The 14,548-nt window shown below is 33.7% G+C and overlaps 1 protein-coding gene across 1 annotated transcript; it reads left to right on the top strand.

Annotated features, from left to right (window-relative positions):
- The first annotated feature begins 5,859 nt into the window (after nt 1-5,859).
- On the top strand, nt 5,860-8,108 carry LOC135604881 (NAC domain-containing protein 21/22-like). The gene is made up of 3 exons (XM_065094532.1): nt 5,860-6,352; nt 6,852-7,117; nt 7,612-8,108. Exons 1-3 carry the CDS (start codon nt 6,181-6,183, stop codon nt 7,963-7,965), a joined length of 792 nt encoding a protein of 263 aa, XP_064950604.1. The 5' UTR covers nt 5,860-6,180; the 3' UTR covers nt 7,966-8,108.
- Nucleotides 8,109-14,548: the final 6,440 nt, after the last annotated feature.

The raw sequence follows: 14,548 nt of genomic DNA, 5'->3' as shown, positions 1-14,548 counted from the left end.
CTATGGTAGTAAAGATTACTATGACAGAGAAATAAGCAGTGTCGACGTCGAGCACCTCGACGAGGTTGTGTGGCAAGGATGGCGACAGTAGCACTTCTCGCTCGAGTGAGATGTGGGAATGAGGAGGAGCGGTCACTGGCCGAGGAGTAGATGCGAGGACGGCGGCCACCACGGTAGTGTAGGCGAGGTTCTTGTGAGGGCAGGAGGTGGCCGAGCAGTCTTCGACTCTGGAACAGGAAGCCCTACATCCGCATGGAAAAAGGCTCTGATACCATGTAAAGAATTAAATGAAGAAGATAGAAAGATAGAAATTGTAGAAGAAACTATGAAATGTATGAGATGTAATTGCCTAGTTCATTTAGATAGTGAGCTCTTGATAGCTATTTATACACATTTAATAGGAAGGTTATACACATTCAGTAGGGAGAATTTTTCTCAACTACCTTGAGGAAATCTTATCTGCTTATCAGTTTGAACCAAACCAAACTAATTTTAATTTAAGGTTCGGAAAAATAAAACCAGTGCTTTGTTGTGATGGAGTAAGTATTCTCAACTTTCTTGGAGATTGTTGCTAGGAGAAGCTGTCTTTGTGATGTCTTATTATTGATTCCTTTCTTTATTTCATATTTAATATTTTTTTGAGAATGTTTGGAATGATATTTATGATATAATTTTTTTTAAGAATACCAAAATTCTGGTTTGGTTCAATTAAACAAAACCAGTTTAATCAAACTGAACTGATTCATTTAAAACTTATATATTTTTAAAATTATTTAAAATTAGAAATCGATTAACTGAACCAGATTAACTAATTTTGAACTAGTTCGATTAAGTAGGTTTGAAATGGTTCCATTTTAGAGTATCTTACTTTAATCGAACTAAACTACTTTTTGGTTCGGATCAATTCAACTCTTACTGGTTTGGTTTGAACAAATTTGAACACCCCTACCATATAAAATTATATGAAAAATCAGCTTCAACTTGACCTTCCACTAGATGTTGGGATCATCTATGTTATCAACATTGAAGATTTAACACTCTACAACTAAATACAAGATAATACTCTACCTCACTTAGTAAGTATCCAACTTTCTGCCTTTCATCTCGATAACCTATAGTGCCTTCCCCACTTATATACACCTATAATAGTAGAAAAGAGAAAAATAGAGAATATTCTAAATGAGCAATAAATATCTACTCATAAGGGAGATATCAGATATTTTTTTATCAAATGGAATGGACGATCAAATTCAAATTGCACATGAATTATAGAAGAAGAACTTCAACAACTCAATCCTAAACTCTACCATCAGTATTGCCTTACCACTTCATCATAGATTAATGCAAAGAAAAAAAGACCAAACTAAATTATTTGGATTGAAGGTGAACTCAAGTTTGATTTCAATTAACATCTTAAAATGGCTTTCCCCCCTATGTGAGTCGAAGGACTTGGGCCAACTCTAAGATTATCCTTACGTTCCTCTCCTCTCTTATCCTCAACCAACCTATAATGAAGATCCATAAAATGATCTCTTAGCATAAAATGTTAGTCAAAAAAAAGTTTTAAGTGATTTTGCTTTGATGATCTTATATGTGATTAAACTTCAATTTTATTTTTTTATTATTTAAATTCATATTTTTATAAATTAAATTTCTCTTGCCTCCTCTTTCTCTGCTTTTGCCCCCATTTTTTTTTATTACCCACCCAAACATATCTCTTTTAGTATTAAACATTTCGTTTAGGATTGTCTTACATCATCATGAAACTTATTGATGCTTTTAGGCATCGATGCATGATATGGACTCCTCAACTACCACATTCTCTTGTAGCATCAAGCATGTGTGATGGATGCTAGAGAAGCAATGTGCGGCTGCTATCACCAACTGTGTTCATCCATTGCGAGCTCTCTTTCATGTACCAATCAGACGTTGTTTGCCCAGTCACCAACTGCTATCTCTCTCTCTCTCTCTCTCTCTCTCTCTCTCTCATGCATTTATCTGAAGCAAATCTAACTCATTTTTCAGTAACATATCAATGAAACATTTGAGTGTACATTTGCAATATCGATCTCTTTTTCTTGAAACTATATTTTAAGAAGAATTAGATCATTAAATGTCAGAAATTCGCTTCCTTTCTCTTTATTACAGTCAGACTCAATGTTTAAGCTTCATCTTTCTAGTTCTTTTAGTTCTCTCTCTCTCTCTCTCTCTCTCTCTCTCTCTCTCTCATGCACGCACACGCATAATCAGTACATCTGTGCTTCGCTATCAGACAAATCAGAACAGAAGGATGCTTGCAGACAACCCTTTGCCACCTTCTTAAGTTATCAAGACAAGCTTCTGCTGAACACCAACCCTGCTGGCTAACTTGAGAATGTATTTTAGTCCTGAAACAGTGGCCAATCTCTTTCAAGAGAATGATTGATGACGACCATGTGAGAACGAACTGTTGGAGTATTGGATGATCCGCAGTTGGCTCAGCACAATGAGATGATGATGTTACAAATCCTTGATGTAGTATGTGGTTGGCCATTAATTAATAGGCGTAATCTTATTATTTTAATAATAATAATAATAATAATAATAATAATAATAATAATAATAATAATATACCAAACCAGTGTAAATGATGAGTTGAAAATTGAAATGACTCTCAGTTTATTTTCTTTCTTAACCAAGATCATTCTGCTTCTAATATTCGAATATCAAAGAAAGTGAAGTAAACTCCAATTCGAAAATTCTATCCAATTATAGTAAATTGAAGTATATACATAGTCTTAACCGTAAATGGTCTAATCAAATCTAATATGATGGCTCATTTTATGCTTAAGAAATATATACAACAAATATATGCATCCTTTCACATTAAAAAACATTTCTAATAACTATAAATTGTTTATTATTCTACTGATAGAGAAAACAAAAAAGGTTCTTTATTATGTCACAAAGAATAAAAATTAGTACACGCAAAATGGTCCATCAGAAATCTCATTAATGTCAACAATAATGATCAGCATGTACTGCCTGTTTGAAAAATAAACTCATCTAAAAAACTATAAAGATGATTAAATAATTATGATCGAATGTATTTGGTTTGAAATTATCTTCTAACCCCTATAAATAGATGAGAAGTCTGAGAGGATTCTCCTCCACGGTACTGTCTCGATCCTCACTTGTTTCTATATTCATCTTCTACCACGGTCGTCAACTAGCTGACAATGAGGCCGAGGTCGGGGTTACTGGCAAGTTCTATTTTTTTATCAAATAAATTGGATCTTTCTATCCCTTTTAAATCTAGTTCAAGTTTAGTCATGTTAATTGGGTTTATTTGTACCGACCTTAACTTGCATTAGCCATCTTAATGGAGATTCCATCGAGTTCCCAAGCATAGGGCTTCGTAAGTGCATCTCGTCTCCTCCATCCACACCAAAGCTTTATGAAGAAAGGTGCTACAACGACTCATCTAAGGGCCGTGGTAAGGGCAAAATGGCCCTCTTGTCTCTTGTCAGGAATGCGTTCGTTGTTGAGTCTAATGTAATGGTTGGCATCGGCCAACAAGAGAACGTGTAGGGTGTAGACAACAAGACTATTTATTATATGGTACGTGTGATGGCATGACACCGAATTGGACCTTCTTCTGACGCGATGCGATGCGATGCGATGCGATGCTTTCAACCTAAGGATGTCAATTCCAAATCCGGTGGTTCACTAGTCTGATTCGACCTGATCAAATTGAAACTGATCAATTTTGGTAGGAATATGAAATTATTATACAATTTTTCAAAAATCAATCAAGGCTGAACCGAGGATGAGGAAATGATGATGATGATATATAGATAATTTCATATAAGTAATTTCTTGGGATGATTGTTTATATATTGTTTGAAAAAATTATTAAGTTTCACTTCTAAAGGATGATCGTTTTTTCCTAATTCTTTTTATACCATTAGTATCCGAACATCTTCCTCAATTCTCAATGTGTTTAGTTTTCGAGTTAATCAGTGATGATGACAATATATTTATTGAGTATCCAAATAGAATCGGCATCATCGATGAGTGCGAATATCATTTTAAATAACAGATAAAGAAATTTTCATATTTTTGTTCAATTGTTTTCCATAAGACATATGGAATGTGTAAGCAACTCGAGGTTTGGCTCAGTCGGGCAGCTTTACATTCTAAACCTTAATACTGGTTTCTGTGTGAACCCTAAGAAAGAGTGGCCATTTGAACACATTACCATCGCTACAATGGGAACAAAGAACTGAGATGGTGGGCAATGGATTTATATTGGTTGGCAAGAGAAAACATCTTTTCATAACATGGAGACGATTGCTACGTATGCCCAAATCACTCTATCTCAATAAGTCATATCAATCATTAATTTGCGAAGAATTCTTCTCTTATTTTTCTACAATTTTTTTACGTATCTGTTCATTCTAGTAACATTTTTGGAAAGCCATATTTGACTTTTGGTATCCCTCCAATTTTATAATGATCCTCCACATATACTCCTTGAGTTAATAATTCCCACATATGTTCCATTAGTTAATTCAAGTTAAATATCTAAAATACTCTTATCATCTTTCATTCTCAATAGAACACGTATCAATCCTATTAAAGCTTTAATAACTGATCAACGGAGATTAATTATGAAGGCGTATTCATCTTTAGTTCACTATCCCATAAGTTATCATTATTTTTTTGAAAAAACATTCATCACTTATTTTTTATCGGTACGAGCACAAGCGCTTACGATGAATTATTTATTCTGAGTGATATTTTACCCCTTAAAGTCCTGGTTCTCCTATATTTCAACTGATATATTTATCATTATTACTTATGAAGAGTCTCCAATATAAAAAAAAGGCTTATAGTATAATAATAATAATAATAATAATAATAATAATAATAATAATAATAATAATAATCATCATCATCATCATCATCATCATAATGGATAAATTCTTGAAAAAACTCCTAATTTTCCTCATTTCTATAAATTTTTGCATAACATCTCTTCTTTACTAAAAGATGATTCTACCCTTATCTCTACCCCATGATCGTCATCTTTACATGTGAGCCTCTAGCTACCTTTGTATGCGAGCTTTTAGTTGCGTCCACACATCAACCCTCACCCGTCGCCCTCGTCTACCCTTGGTCGCCTTCGCCTCTACCTCACTACCCCAATCTCCGCCTTCACCCCACTGCTTCGACCTCCACCAACCACCATCCCTGTCATCCTTCTTGTTACCTTGGTGGATAGGGCTAAGGGTAATAGCAAGGTACGTAGGCCCCCCCCCAACCTTTGCCTATCGTTTTCATCGTTCCCATCGTTGACTATGACAAATGAGGCTATGGGTGAGGACGATGAGAGCGAGGTGCACGAGTGAGGATGATGACATTGGTAGAGGAAGAAGGAATGGGAGAAGAGACAAGAGAGGTGATGCGGGATAGAAGCGATGGCCAACAAGGCATGAGGGCATTTGAAAAGAGACGAATGCAATCAGGATTGAAGGCGAACACAACCAAGGGTGAACGAGGGCAGTAGATTGGGGCAACCCCTAACGAGGGGACAAAATTATTTTTTTAGAAAAGAATGGGCAATCTGTGAAATTTCATAAAGCTATGAGTTTTTTTTTTAGAATTTACCTATTAATAATAATTAGATTCAAATCGATAAATGCAAATATTAATGGCTTGAGATACCATCAATAATTGTGCGGTGGGGACCCTTGGAAGCCAATTATTAATTACCTCACTCTAACGTTGTCGTCATCTTCATCAACGCATCATTATTTCCCGCGCATTAACAACCTTAATGCCTCACCCTCATTCTCTTTTCGAGCATCAGCTAATTGGGGGATGGTGGGGCTCTTCTTCTCTCCCACGCCCTTCTGAGATTTCTTGTCACGGCGGCCTTCCTTGTGTCCTTCGCCACAAGCATCACCTCCCCTCGACATCTCATCAGCAGCTGCGACGGCTGCACACGCTTCTCCTCCTCATGCAGGGTGATGGAATCAACATTAATCCAGACTGTGGAGCCACGCAACTTCCACGGCTCACCATCTTCTCTTTCTATAAATATGTTCTCAGACCACCTCTTCTCAATAACTCAAGCTCTGTAGCTTTCTCTTTCATCACCTCTACGACCTTCTTCTAATATATATAGAGAGATAAATGGGATTGAGAGACATTGAATCAACACTGCCACCAGGGTTCAGGTTCTACCCGAGTGACGAGGAGCTGGTCTGCCACTACCTGTACAAGAAGGTGCTGAGCAATGGAGGAAGCGCCGAGGGGACGATGGTGGAGGTGGATCTGCATACTCGCGAGCCATGGGAGCTTCCAGGCAGCTTCAACCTTCTTCTTCTTCTTCTTCTTAGATTTCTGAACCATTTCATTCTTCTACTTCATCTAAAGCTGGTAAACTTGAGGACTCACGTTGTGGAGATGCCTTGCCAGTACCAATTGCTTCGTGAAATCAGACAAACAATTAGAAGATGAATTTCTCAGCGTTTGTTTGAAAACATAAAGAACATTCTCATCATAGGTAGTAATCGTTGGGTGTAGAAGGAGAGAGGATGTTTCCTTTCCACTTGGTTCTATAGATGTTTACATGACTATATTGATCCTTGTCCTACTGATTGATATGAAACTTCTGGTCTAGCTTGAAAGCAAAAGAGACTTGCTTTTAACCTTTTTTCTATTAGTTTGCTGAATTGTTTAGTGAACTATCTTCAGAATAAGATCATTGAGTTTCACATTGGCTTCCCATTCTAAGCAACTATAACAACTTGCTTGCATCCCTATCTGCCACACTTTAACTATATTCTTCAATGGGGTAACAGATGCGGCTAAACTGAGTGCCAATGAATGGTACTTCTTCAGCTTTCGGGACCGCAAATACGCTAGTGGATCGCGCGCAAACCGAGCAACAAAATCTGGTTACTGGAAGGCCACTGGTAAGGACCGAACGATCTACGATCCGACGACGCATACGATGGTTGGGATGAGGAAGACATTGGTGTTCTATCAAGGAAGAGCTCCCAATGGAGCAAAGACTGGTTGGGTCATGCATGAATTCCGACTAGAGACCCCTCACTCACCTCCCAAGGTATCAGAGCTACCATTTGGATCAGCATCCTCCATTTCTTCTTGTTTTAGCTTCCACAATCTTTGTATGTGCTCACTTCATATTAATAGCTTGTGACACCAAGTATCAGAAACTGCTTATACTCGATGCTTGCCTGTTGAATCTTCTTGTTAAATTTGAGATGGAATTTTTTTCTTCATAGAACATTCAAATAATAGATATCTAATATAGAAATAATATAGTTAGGAACAGTGAGTGAGGTTTCAGAAACTTGTGGCTAGAATTGTACAGTGAGGTATTTCTTTGGGCCATGTAAATGAAAACAAAAGGTGTATTAACTCTAGAACTTAACAGGCATCCAACCATAAGCTGTATCGGTGAGCTGCAATAATGTGCATGCAGAAAGAGTATGTGAAATTGACCTTCTCACTGAAATGTGTTTTGTCCAAAGATAGCTCATACATAGCAAGTTATGGTGAATTGATGTGTGGTTTTGGTGCAATCCTTTATGACAGGAGGACTGGGTTCTGTGTAGAGTCTTTCACAAAAGGAAAGGGGAGGGAGAAGAGCATGAGCAGATGAGTGCTTCTTCTGCCATGCCTGCAGGTGTGTGCCATGGACAAGTGGGGCCTTCATTCTCCACTCTCCCACGCCAAGAGGACAGTAGCCTAAACCCCTTCCTCAACGTGGCACTGCTGCAGTGCAACTCTCTTGGCTTCCCACAGGAGACGGGGAGCAGATTTGTGACGGGGATCAGCCCAAGGTGTGAAGAAGAAGAAGAAGAAGAAGATGATGATGATGAACTTGGATTTCTGTTGGATTTAGGGTTTGAGCATGGTGTGAGCTACCAAGGTGGCAAGGCTACTTAATATGTTTTGTATTTACTAAAGGGACTGATGTTGTGAGTTTGCATGAGTCCAATAGTAGGCAATTAATGTTGATTAGGACTTGGTGAGTGATTGACATGGTCATGTAAAGATATCAAATAGTAGCAACTTGGCTTACTTCTGGATGACTATATTTTTCACTTTATAAAACCAAAAAAATGAAAATTGATAGTTTCTATTTTTTTTTCCTAAGCTTTTAAATAATCACGGTTCATGATCCTCCTATCTTATTTTAAATAAATAAAATCAACAAGAATGCATACTTATTTGCATTTTGTTGGGAACTACAAGGATCTCCTATCTCACTTAAAGAAATTTAGACTGTGGTTTCCTAAATAAACTTGCATTTTGCTAGACTAAGAACATATAATTCCTGGAGTGATGTTACTGTTTTTTTTATAAAAAAAACATAAGATAGTTGTAATAAACTACTTTTGGACGAGAAAAATTAAAAATATATGGTTTAAAATTATATAATAAGTAATGCTAAGTTGGTTTAACTATGCACATTTATCTTGAATTTAAAATAGACACCAAAAAAGGTAGAGTTATAACACAGAAAGGCATTCATGTTGCAAGATTTGGAGGATATTGGAATGACAAAATGGGAATTAATGACCGAATAGAGGATACAAGTAGAAATTAAGAAGGTGACATATCATCTAAAATATTCACTTTAAACTACCTGCAATTAATCTGATAGAGATAGGAGAGGATAAAGACTACATGTTTCAATGTATTCTAATCCATCCTTTTCTTCAAGAACAACTTACTAGCATTTTTCTCCTCCACTGCGATTAGGCATATATCCTTGGCATTTTCATGTTAGAGTTGAAAAGATATTTCATGTTATTTAAACTATAACTTGGATTTATGGAGAGCCATGGTTGCAAATGTTTATAGATATCAATTCAATATAAAATCAACATAATAATGAATCAGAATATTTCAATTATTTGGGATCAGCTATATACATCTTTTACCATCATTAAACTTTGTATGATTCAAAATGAATTTAATACAAAATAAGTCATGGAAAGAATGTTGAACAGCTTACTAAAAACGAGGATTTTTAATGAAATAAATTATGGTTCAAAAGGAATTACATGAGTAGATTAGAAAAATGAAAATCTTCCAGAATATAACCGAGTAGATAAAATGCATTACATAAGATGTGCCAAAAATATTATCATAGCTTTGGCCCAAATCCTTCAATTTTAGATCCAAGATGAATCCTTATCGGTATTTATTGCAATTCTTTATCCATAAATGTTATAATCAAAATTGTTTTCCTTATATAAAAGATCATTTATATGTTTTTATTAAATAAAGACTTCTACTTCTTAAATAATTCTTATGTATCTGAATGCAAATTTAAATTAATTATTCTCTTTTTGTTTTTTTTCTGTTGCAATGTAAAGGGATTTTATTAATCATTACTTTTTATTGTATCTGAGTCATCAAAATAGTTCAGATGGTTTCAAGATTAATAATCACTTTGATCTGTTTTAAGGTCTTGTTTTGATCCACAGAAATCTAAACATCAACTAGAGATATGAGCTCATCATCAATGATTATAATATAAATCTAGAGTAAAAATTTTCACTATTATAATTTATGAATTGAATAATATTTTGTTCACCATGTTCAGGAATATAGTTGATGATCCTCTTCGAACAAGTTAAAAATATTAAAATGTGGATGAATTAATTATCAACTTGACTTGTTTGAGTCATTTGTTGATTATTTTATATCAAAAGAATGAAATTTTATAATAAACATATATTATCTCATGATAATTTAAATCAAAATATGATGTTATCATTATTCTATTTATGGATAGCAAATCTAAAAATATTTGCAATTATTTATCTTTGTTCTAATGCTAATTCTTTTACTCATATCCTAAAAAAGATAAATTTTAATAATGAATTGTTAAAAGGAGTGAACTAAAAAGTCAAACATATTAAAAATATAAAATGTCATAATTGTATATATATTTTATAAAACTTTAGTTTTACTTACTCTAAGGTTATAATCTCTAAGTATATTTTAATGGTCCAATACTAGTTTATCATGGGCAACTAATAAGGTATTGATATTTTTTTTTTTTCGGAATGTTTCAACTCATTGGCAACTAGTGACTTGAAATTAAAATTTTTTTTATTTAACTATTAAGTAAGTTATTCATCATCAAAATATAAACTAAGAATATTGTTATATTATAATGGAGTGAGGATTTTGTATGTTGGTCTGTTTTTATGGTGGAAATTGGAACTCTAATCGGCTCCCAAGAATTGTCAATTTATAGTAATAAACTATATAATTAAATAATATTTTGAAACAATACATGATATTAGAATAATTATGCAATATAATGACATAACTATATTTCAAGTAGTAATAGTTATATTCAACTTTTTTTTCAAGAAAACATAGAACCGATTGTTATAATAATGCTTGTAATGGATAAAAGTTTATATTTAGAATTTCATTTGGGTTATTTTTTCTACAAGTTCACATTTAGCCATTTCAATTTTATCAATAATATTAGAGAGAGATATATTTTAATATTTTTAGTTCATCTCGAAGTAAAATAATGACAACTCATAATGCATTACAATTTATTTTTTATGATATTAAGAAAATGATCTTATTAGGGTATAGGGTGTACAAGATTATGTAGAGGAGGAATGATAAAAGGTTTTATATCGAATGATTTTTGTCATCTCCAGCTATAACCTCTTTGATAGCAATGGCCAAAGAAACAAAATTAATTCAAGTTAGTAAAATATTTTGAAACAAGATCTAAATTTTAATAAGCAAATGAAACAATAAAAACTATAGTCTAATATAGCAAAATTAGTAAAAGAAACAAGCTTATAGGTTGGTATGAAAAGAATTGAAGATAACTTTTCTTATTATATATTTCCTAAATGGTCCACATTGAGTTGAACATAATGCTGGATCATATGCTATTCCAAATACGATAAATAAATAAATAATTATTATTATTGACCTAAGATTTTTACCAACTCTTCTAATGTTGAAGATGAGGAAGTCCATCAGGCTAATGAGAAGTTGAACATTGTCGTTAAAATGAGGAAGTCCATCAGGCTAATGAGAAGTTGTCTTACAAACATGATGGGCTAACACTTGATTATTTGTAAAAATAAATCTACAATATTGAAGTAATATATCTTGATGGATGAATTGTTCAGTGAGTTACTTTAAAGATTAGGGTCAATTAAATATTATACATAAGGTTTTAGTATTTTAAAACTAATTATGATCATCTAGAAATTGAAATCATCATTGTATATTATAACTTTCTTTGTATGCAATAACGTATCTCATGGTCGAAGTGAAATGTATATAAATTAAATAAAGAATTATGACCTTATACAATTTATATAGTATGCTTGTTATATTTATTAATTAAATATTTTATAGAAATAATGTTATATTTTAACATAATGCTTATACTTTATATAACACTCTAAGATTGTTGTATGGTAAGTTGGAAAAAATCTATTCCATGTCCTTCAAGTGCATAAATATAACTGAGAGAGGAATAAGCATCTCTTTTATGAATTAGCTAGCAATCATTTAGTCATTTAATACTTTATGCTCTTTTTGGGATCAAGTATACGAGGCATTGTGCTGAACTCTTCACATAGAGAAATCTTATTTGAAAATAGAACCAACTTAATTTTTTTGATGATCAATTTTTTATTCTTGTAATTTCTGAAAATATAAACATGGTATAAAAATTCTCACTCTTATAATTTATGATTTGAATAATATCTAGTTCACCTTCTCCATGAACCTAGTTGATGATCCTTTTCGTGCAAATTAAAAATATCAAAATATGAATGAAATTATTATCAATTTGACTTATTTGAGACCTTTGTTCATTATTTTATATCAAAAGCACAAAACTTTTCAATAAACATCAAGTATGTCATGATAATTTTGTTAGGATTGAGTCGGCATTAAGAGGGGTGAATTATAGCTATGATAAAATTAACGTCGGTTCTAAAAAACTTTGTTCGATAAAAGCTCGCATCGAAAATATAAGTTTAACTTGAAAACTTATTCGTAAGTATAGTAAAAGCAGTAAGTAAGTAAGGCAGTTTGCAGTAAAGGTAAATAGCAAGAATAGAAATGCAAACCAAGTTTTATAGTAGTTCTATCGTCGTGACCTACATCCACTCATGATTCCTCTTCACTCGAGGCCACCGGCTTCCACTATCGATCTTCTTTCAATGGGAGAAGATCAACTACCCTTATAACTTGATTATCTTTTTGACAGGTTCAGGAGAGAACCTTTATACCCCTACTACCTCCTCTCTTAAATTTCACCAACACTTAGAGCTTGAGAGGAGTTCTCACAAGATTATAATAGTATTTTTCTTTTTTTTTGCTCTTAGTTTTTGTGTTTGCTGAGCAGGATGAGAGGGGTATTTATAGGCCCTAAATGGATTCAAACTTACAGCTTAAAAGTATCTCATCCCCGATTTTCGGGGTACTGGCGGTACCACCGCTTGTGCTGGTGGTACTACCTCCTGCAGCACTGACACTGGGTAGTATCACCGCCCAGTCTGGCGGTACTATCGCCTGACACAGTCCGAGAGATTGTGTCAGTGTGGTACCTCTGCCTAGACTAGCGGTACCATTGCTCAATCTGGCGATACTACCGCTTGACATAGTCTCGGAGATTTTTTCACAGAGATCGAGCCACTAGCGGTGCCACCACCTGACCTAACTTTTGGGTCACTGAATGAGTCTTTCTCTTGATCCAAAATAGCCCCAATTCTGACCCAGTTGACCCCTAATTGAGGTAGCCTAATTACATTCTAAACCAACCAATTACAACTAAAACTACTTTGAATAAGATAAATTATTACAAGTAAGAATACTAAGTTGTCCGGCATGTCATTGGTTTATCCGACGCTTCGTCCGACCCTTCGGCGCATCGTCCTCTCCTTCGGCGTATTGCCTAATCGGCATGTTGCTTTCTCGCAAGATCCAATCTCCTTAGCGCAATGTCTAATCTTCTTGGCCTGATGCCCAAATTCATGGCATGAAGCCTTTTGCCGACATGTCGATCGATCCTCCGACCCGATGTCCAATCTTCTAACATGTTCAACTCCGCCCAACATCCGATTACTCTTGCTTTAATTAATTTGCCTCTCCTGATCGAAGCTAGTCCTGCATCACTCAAAACACAGATTAGATCATAACATTATCAATTGGTTTCATCATCAAAATCAAAGATTCAACAATCTCCCCATTTTTGATGATGACAATCAATTGGTGATGGAGTTAACCTTAACTCCCCCTATCAATATGCCACATTGATAGAACCTTTAAATTCAGAAAATCATGTAATATTTCAAAATATAAAAATACATCATACCATACATGATTTAAGTCATCATCATTACTTCTCCCCCTTTTTCATCAATAAAAAAATAAGTGCATCTAGCAAGTTTTTGAGATATGCAAGTTTTACAACATACAAGTTAGCAACAATTTTGAGTTGTGCAAGTTTACAAATTTAACTTCTTTTTTGAGATATGCAAGTTTTGCCTCTTGAGATAGGCAAGACAACACATTTGTTTCTCTTGATATTGCAAGCTAGCAATTCTTAGTGATGTTCAAGATAGTAAGTTTTTTCTTCTCTTTTGAGAAGTACAAGCTAGCAATTTTGTTTCCTAGCAAGTTTTTCTCCTTAAAATATGCAAGCTAGCAATTTTTCTCCTCCTTTGTCATTGTTAAAAGGAAGGGAAGAATACAATATTGTAATTCTTTTCCCTTTACATCAATTTCCAAATCATGACAAAGATAAAATATCAATCTTATTTCAATATGAAATATTGAAATAAGATATCATTTCAGAAAATGATAATTGTTGACTTTCACATCATTTGATCAAAAAAATCATAAGTATCGCATGCATCATTCCAAATCATAAATATTTTAATCATGATGGTATCAAAATATCAAATTACATTACATCCTACCATGCATGATCATAACTTCTTATTTGTATGCATCAACATAATATCATGAGTATTTCATGCATAATTTCATATCATCATATGAAGAATATCAAGAAAAATTAATTGGGTGATAAGATATACATTTCATGAATACATGGGAGTCATGAACCAAATTTTAAATTATGAATATCAAAAAAATCAAGAGAAAAATTATGATTCTTTTTGGATGACTCAAATAGTGAAAAGAAGAAAAATTCTCCTTTTTAATTATAATTCCAAGAGTTTACAAGAAAAGTCCTGATTTATTTAAATAATTTTCCATTTTAGTAAATAGCAAAAGGAACCATGGGAGTTCAAAAACAAGATCTTGATTCATAGAAAGATCTAAAAAATTCTAGAGATATATCATCGGTTTATTTGGGTGAATATTTCCTTAGTAAATACCAAGAAGAATCATAGGAGAACAATTAATGAAAAATCTTGATTCATATAACATAAATTTCAATTTATAAGTATCAAATGAAAGAATCAAGATTTGTTTAGATAAGTCTCCTCTT

This window comes from Musa acuminata, chromosome BXJ2-2 (assembly GCF_036884655.1).
Source record: "Musa acuminata AAA Group cultivar baxijiao chromosome BXJ2-2, Cavendish_Baxijiao_AAA, whole genome shotgun sequence".
Lineage (NCBI taxonomy): Eukaryota > Viridiplantae > Streptophyta > Magnoliopsida > Zingiberales > Musaceae > Musa > Musa acuminata.
The sequence above is the reverse complement of the archived record's forward strand: the minus strand, read 5'-3'. Positions and strand labels throughout refer to the sequence as shown.

Bases quoted from the DNA above. Each gene is read 5' to 3' on its own strand.
- LOC135604881 (XM_065094532.1), top strand. From the start codon at position 6,181: ATGGGATTGAGAGACATTGAATCAACACTGCCACCAGGGTTCAGGTTC. The intron at 6,353-6,851 runs GCAGCTTCAACC...ATGGGGTAACAG, and splicing joins CGAGCCATGGGAGCTTCCAG to ATGCGGCTAAACTGAGTGCC. The intron at 7,118-7,611 runs GTATCAGAGCTA...CCTTTATGACAG, and splicing joins CCCCTCACTCACCTCCCAAG to GAGGACTGGGTTCTGTGTAG.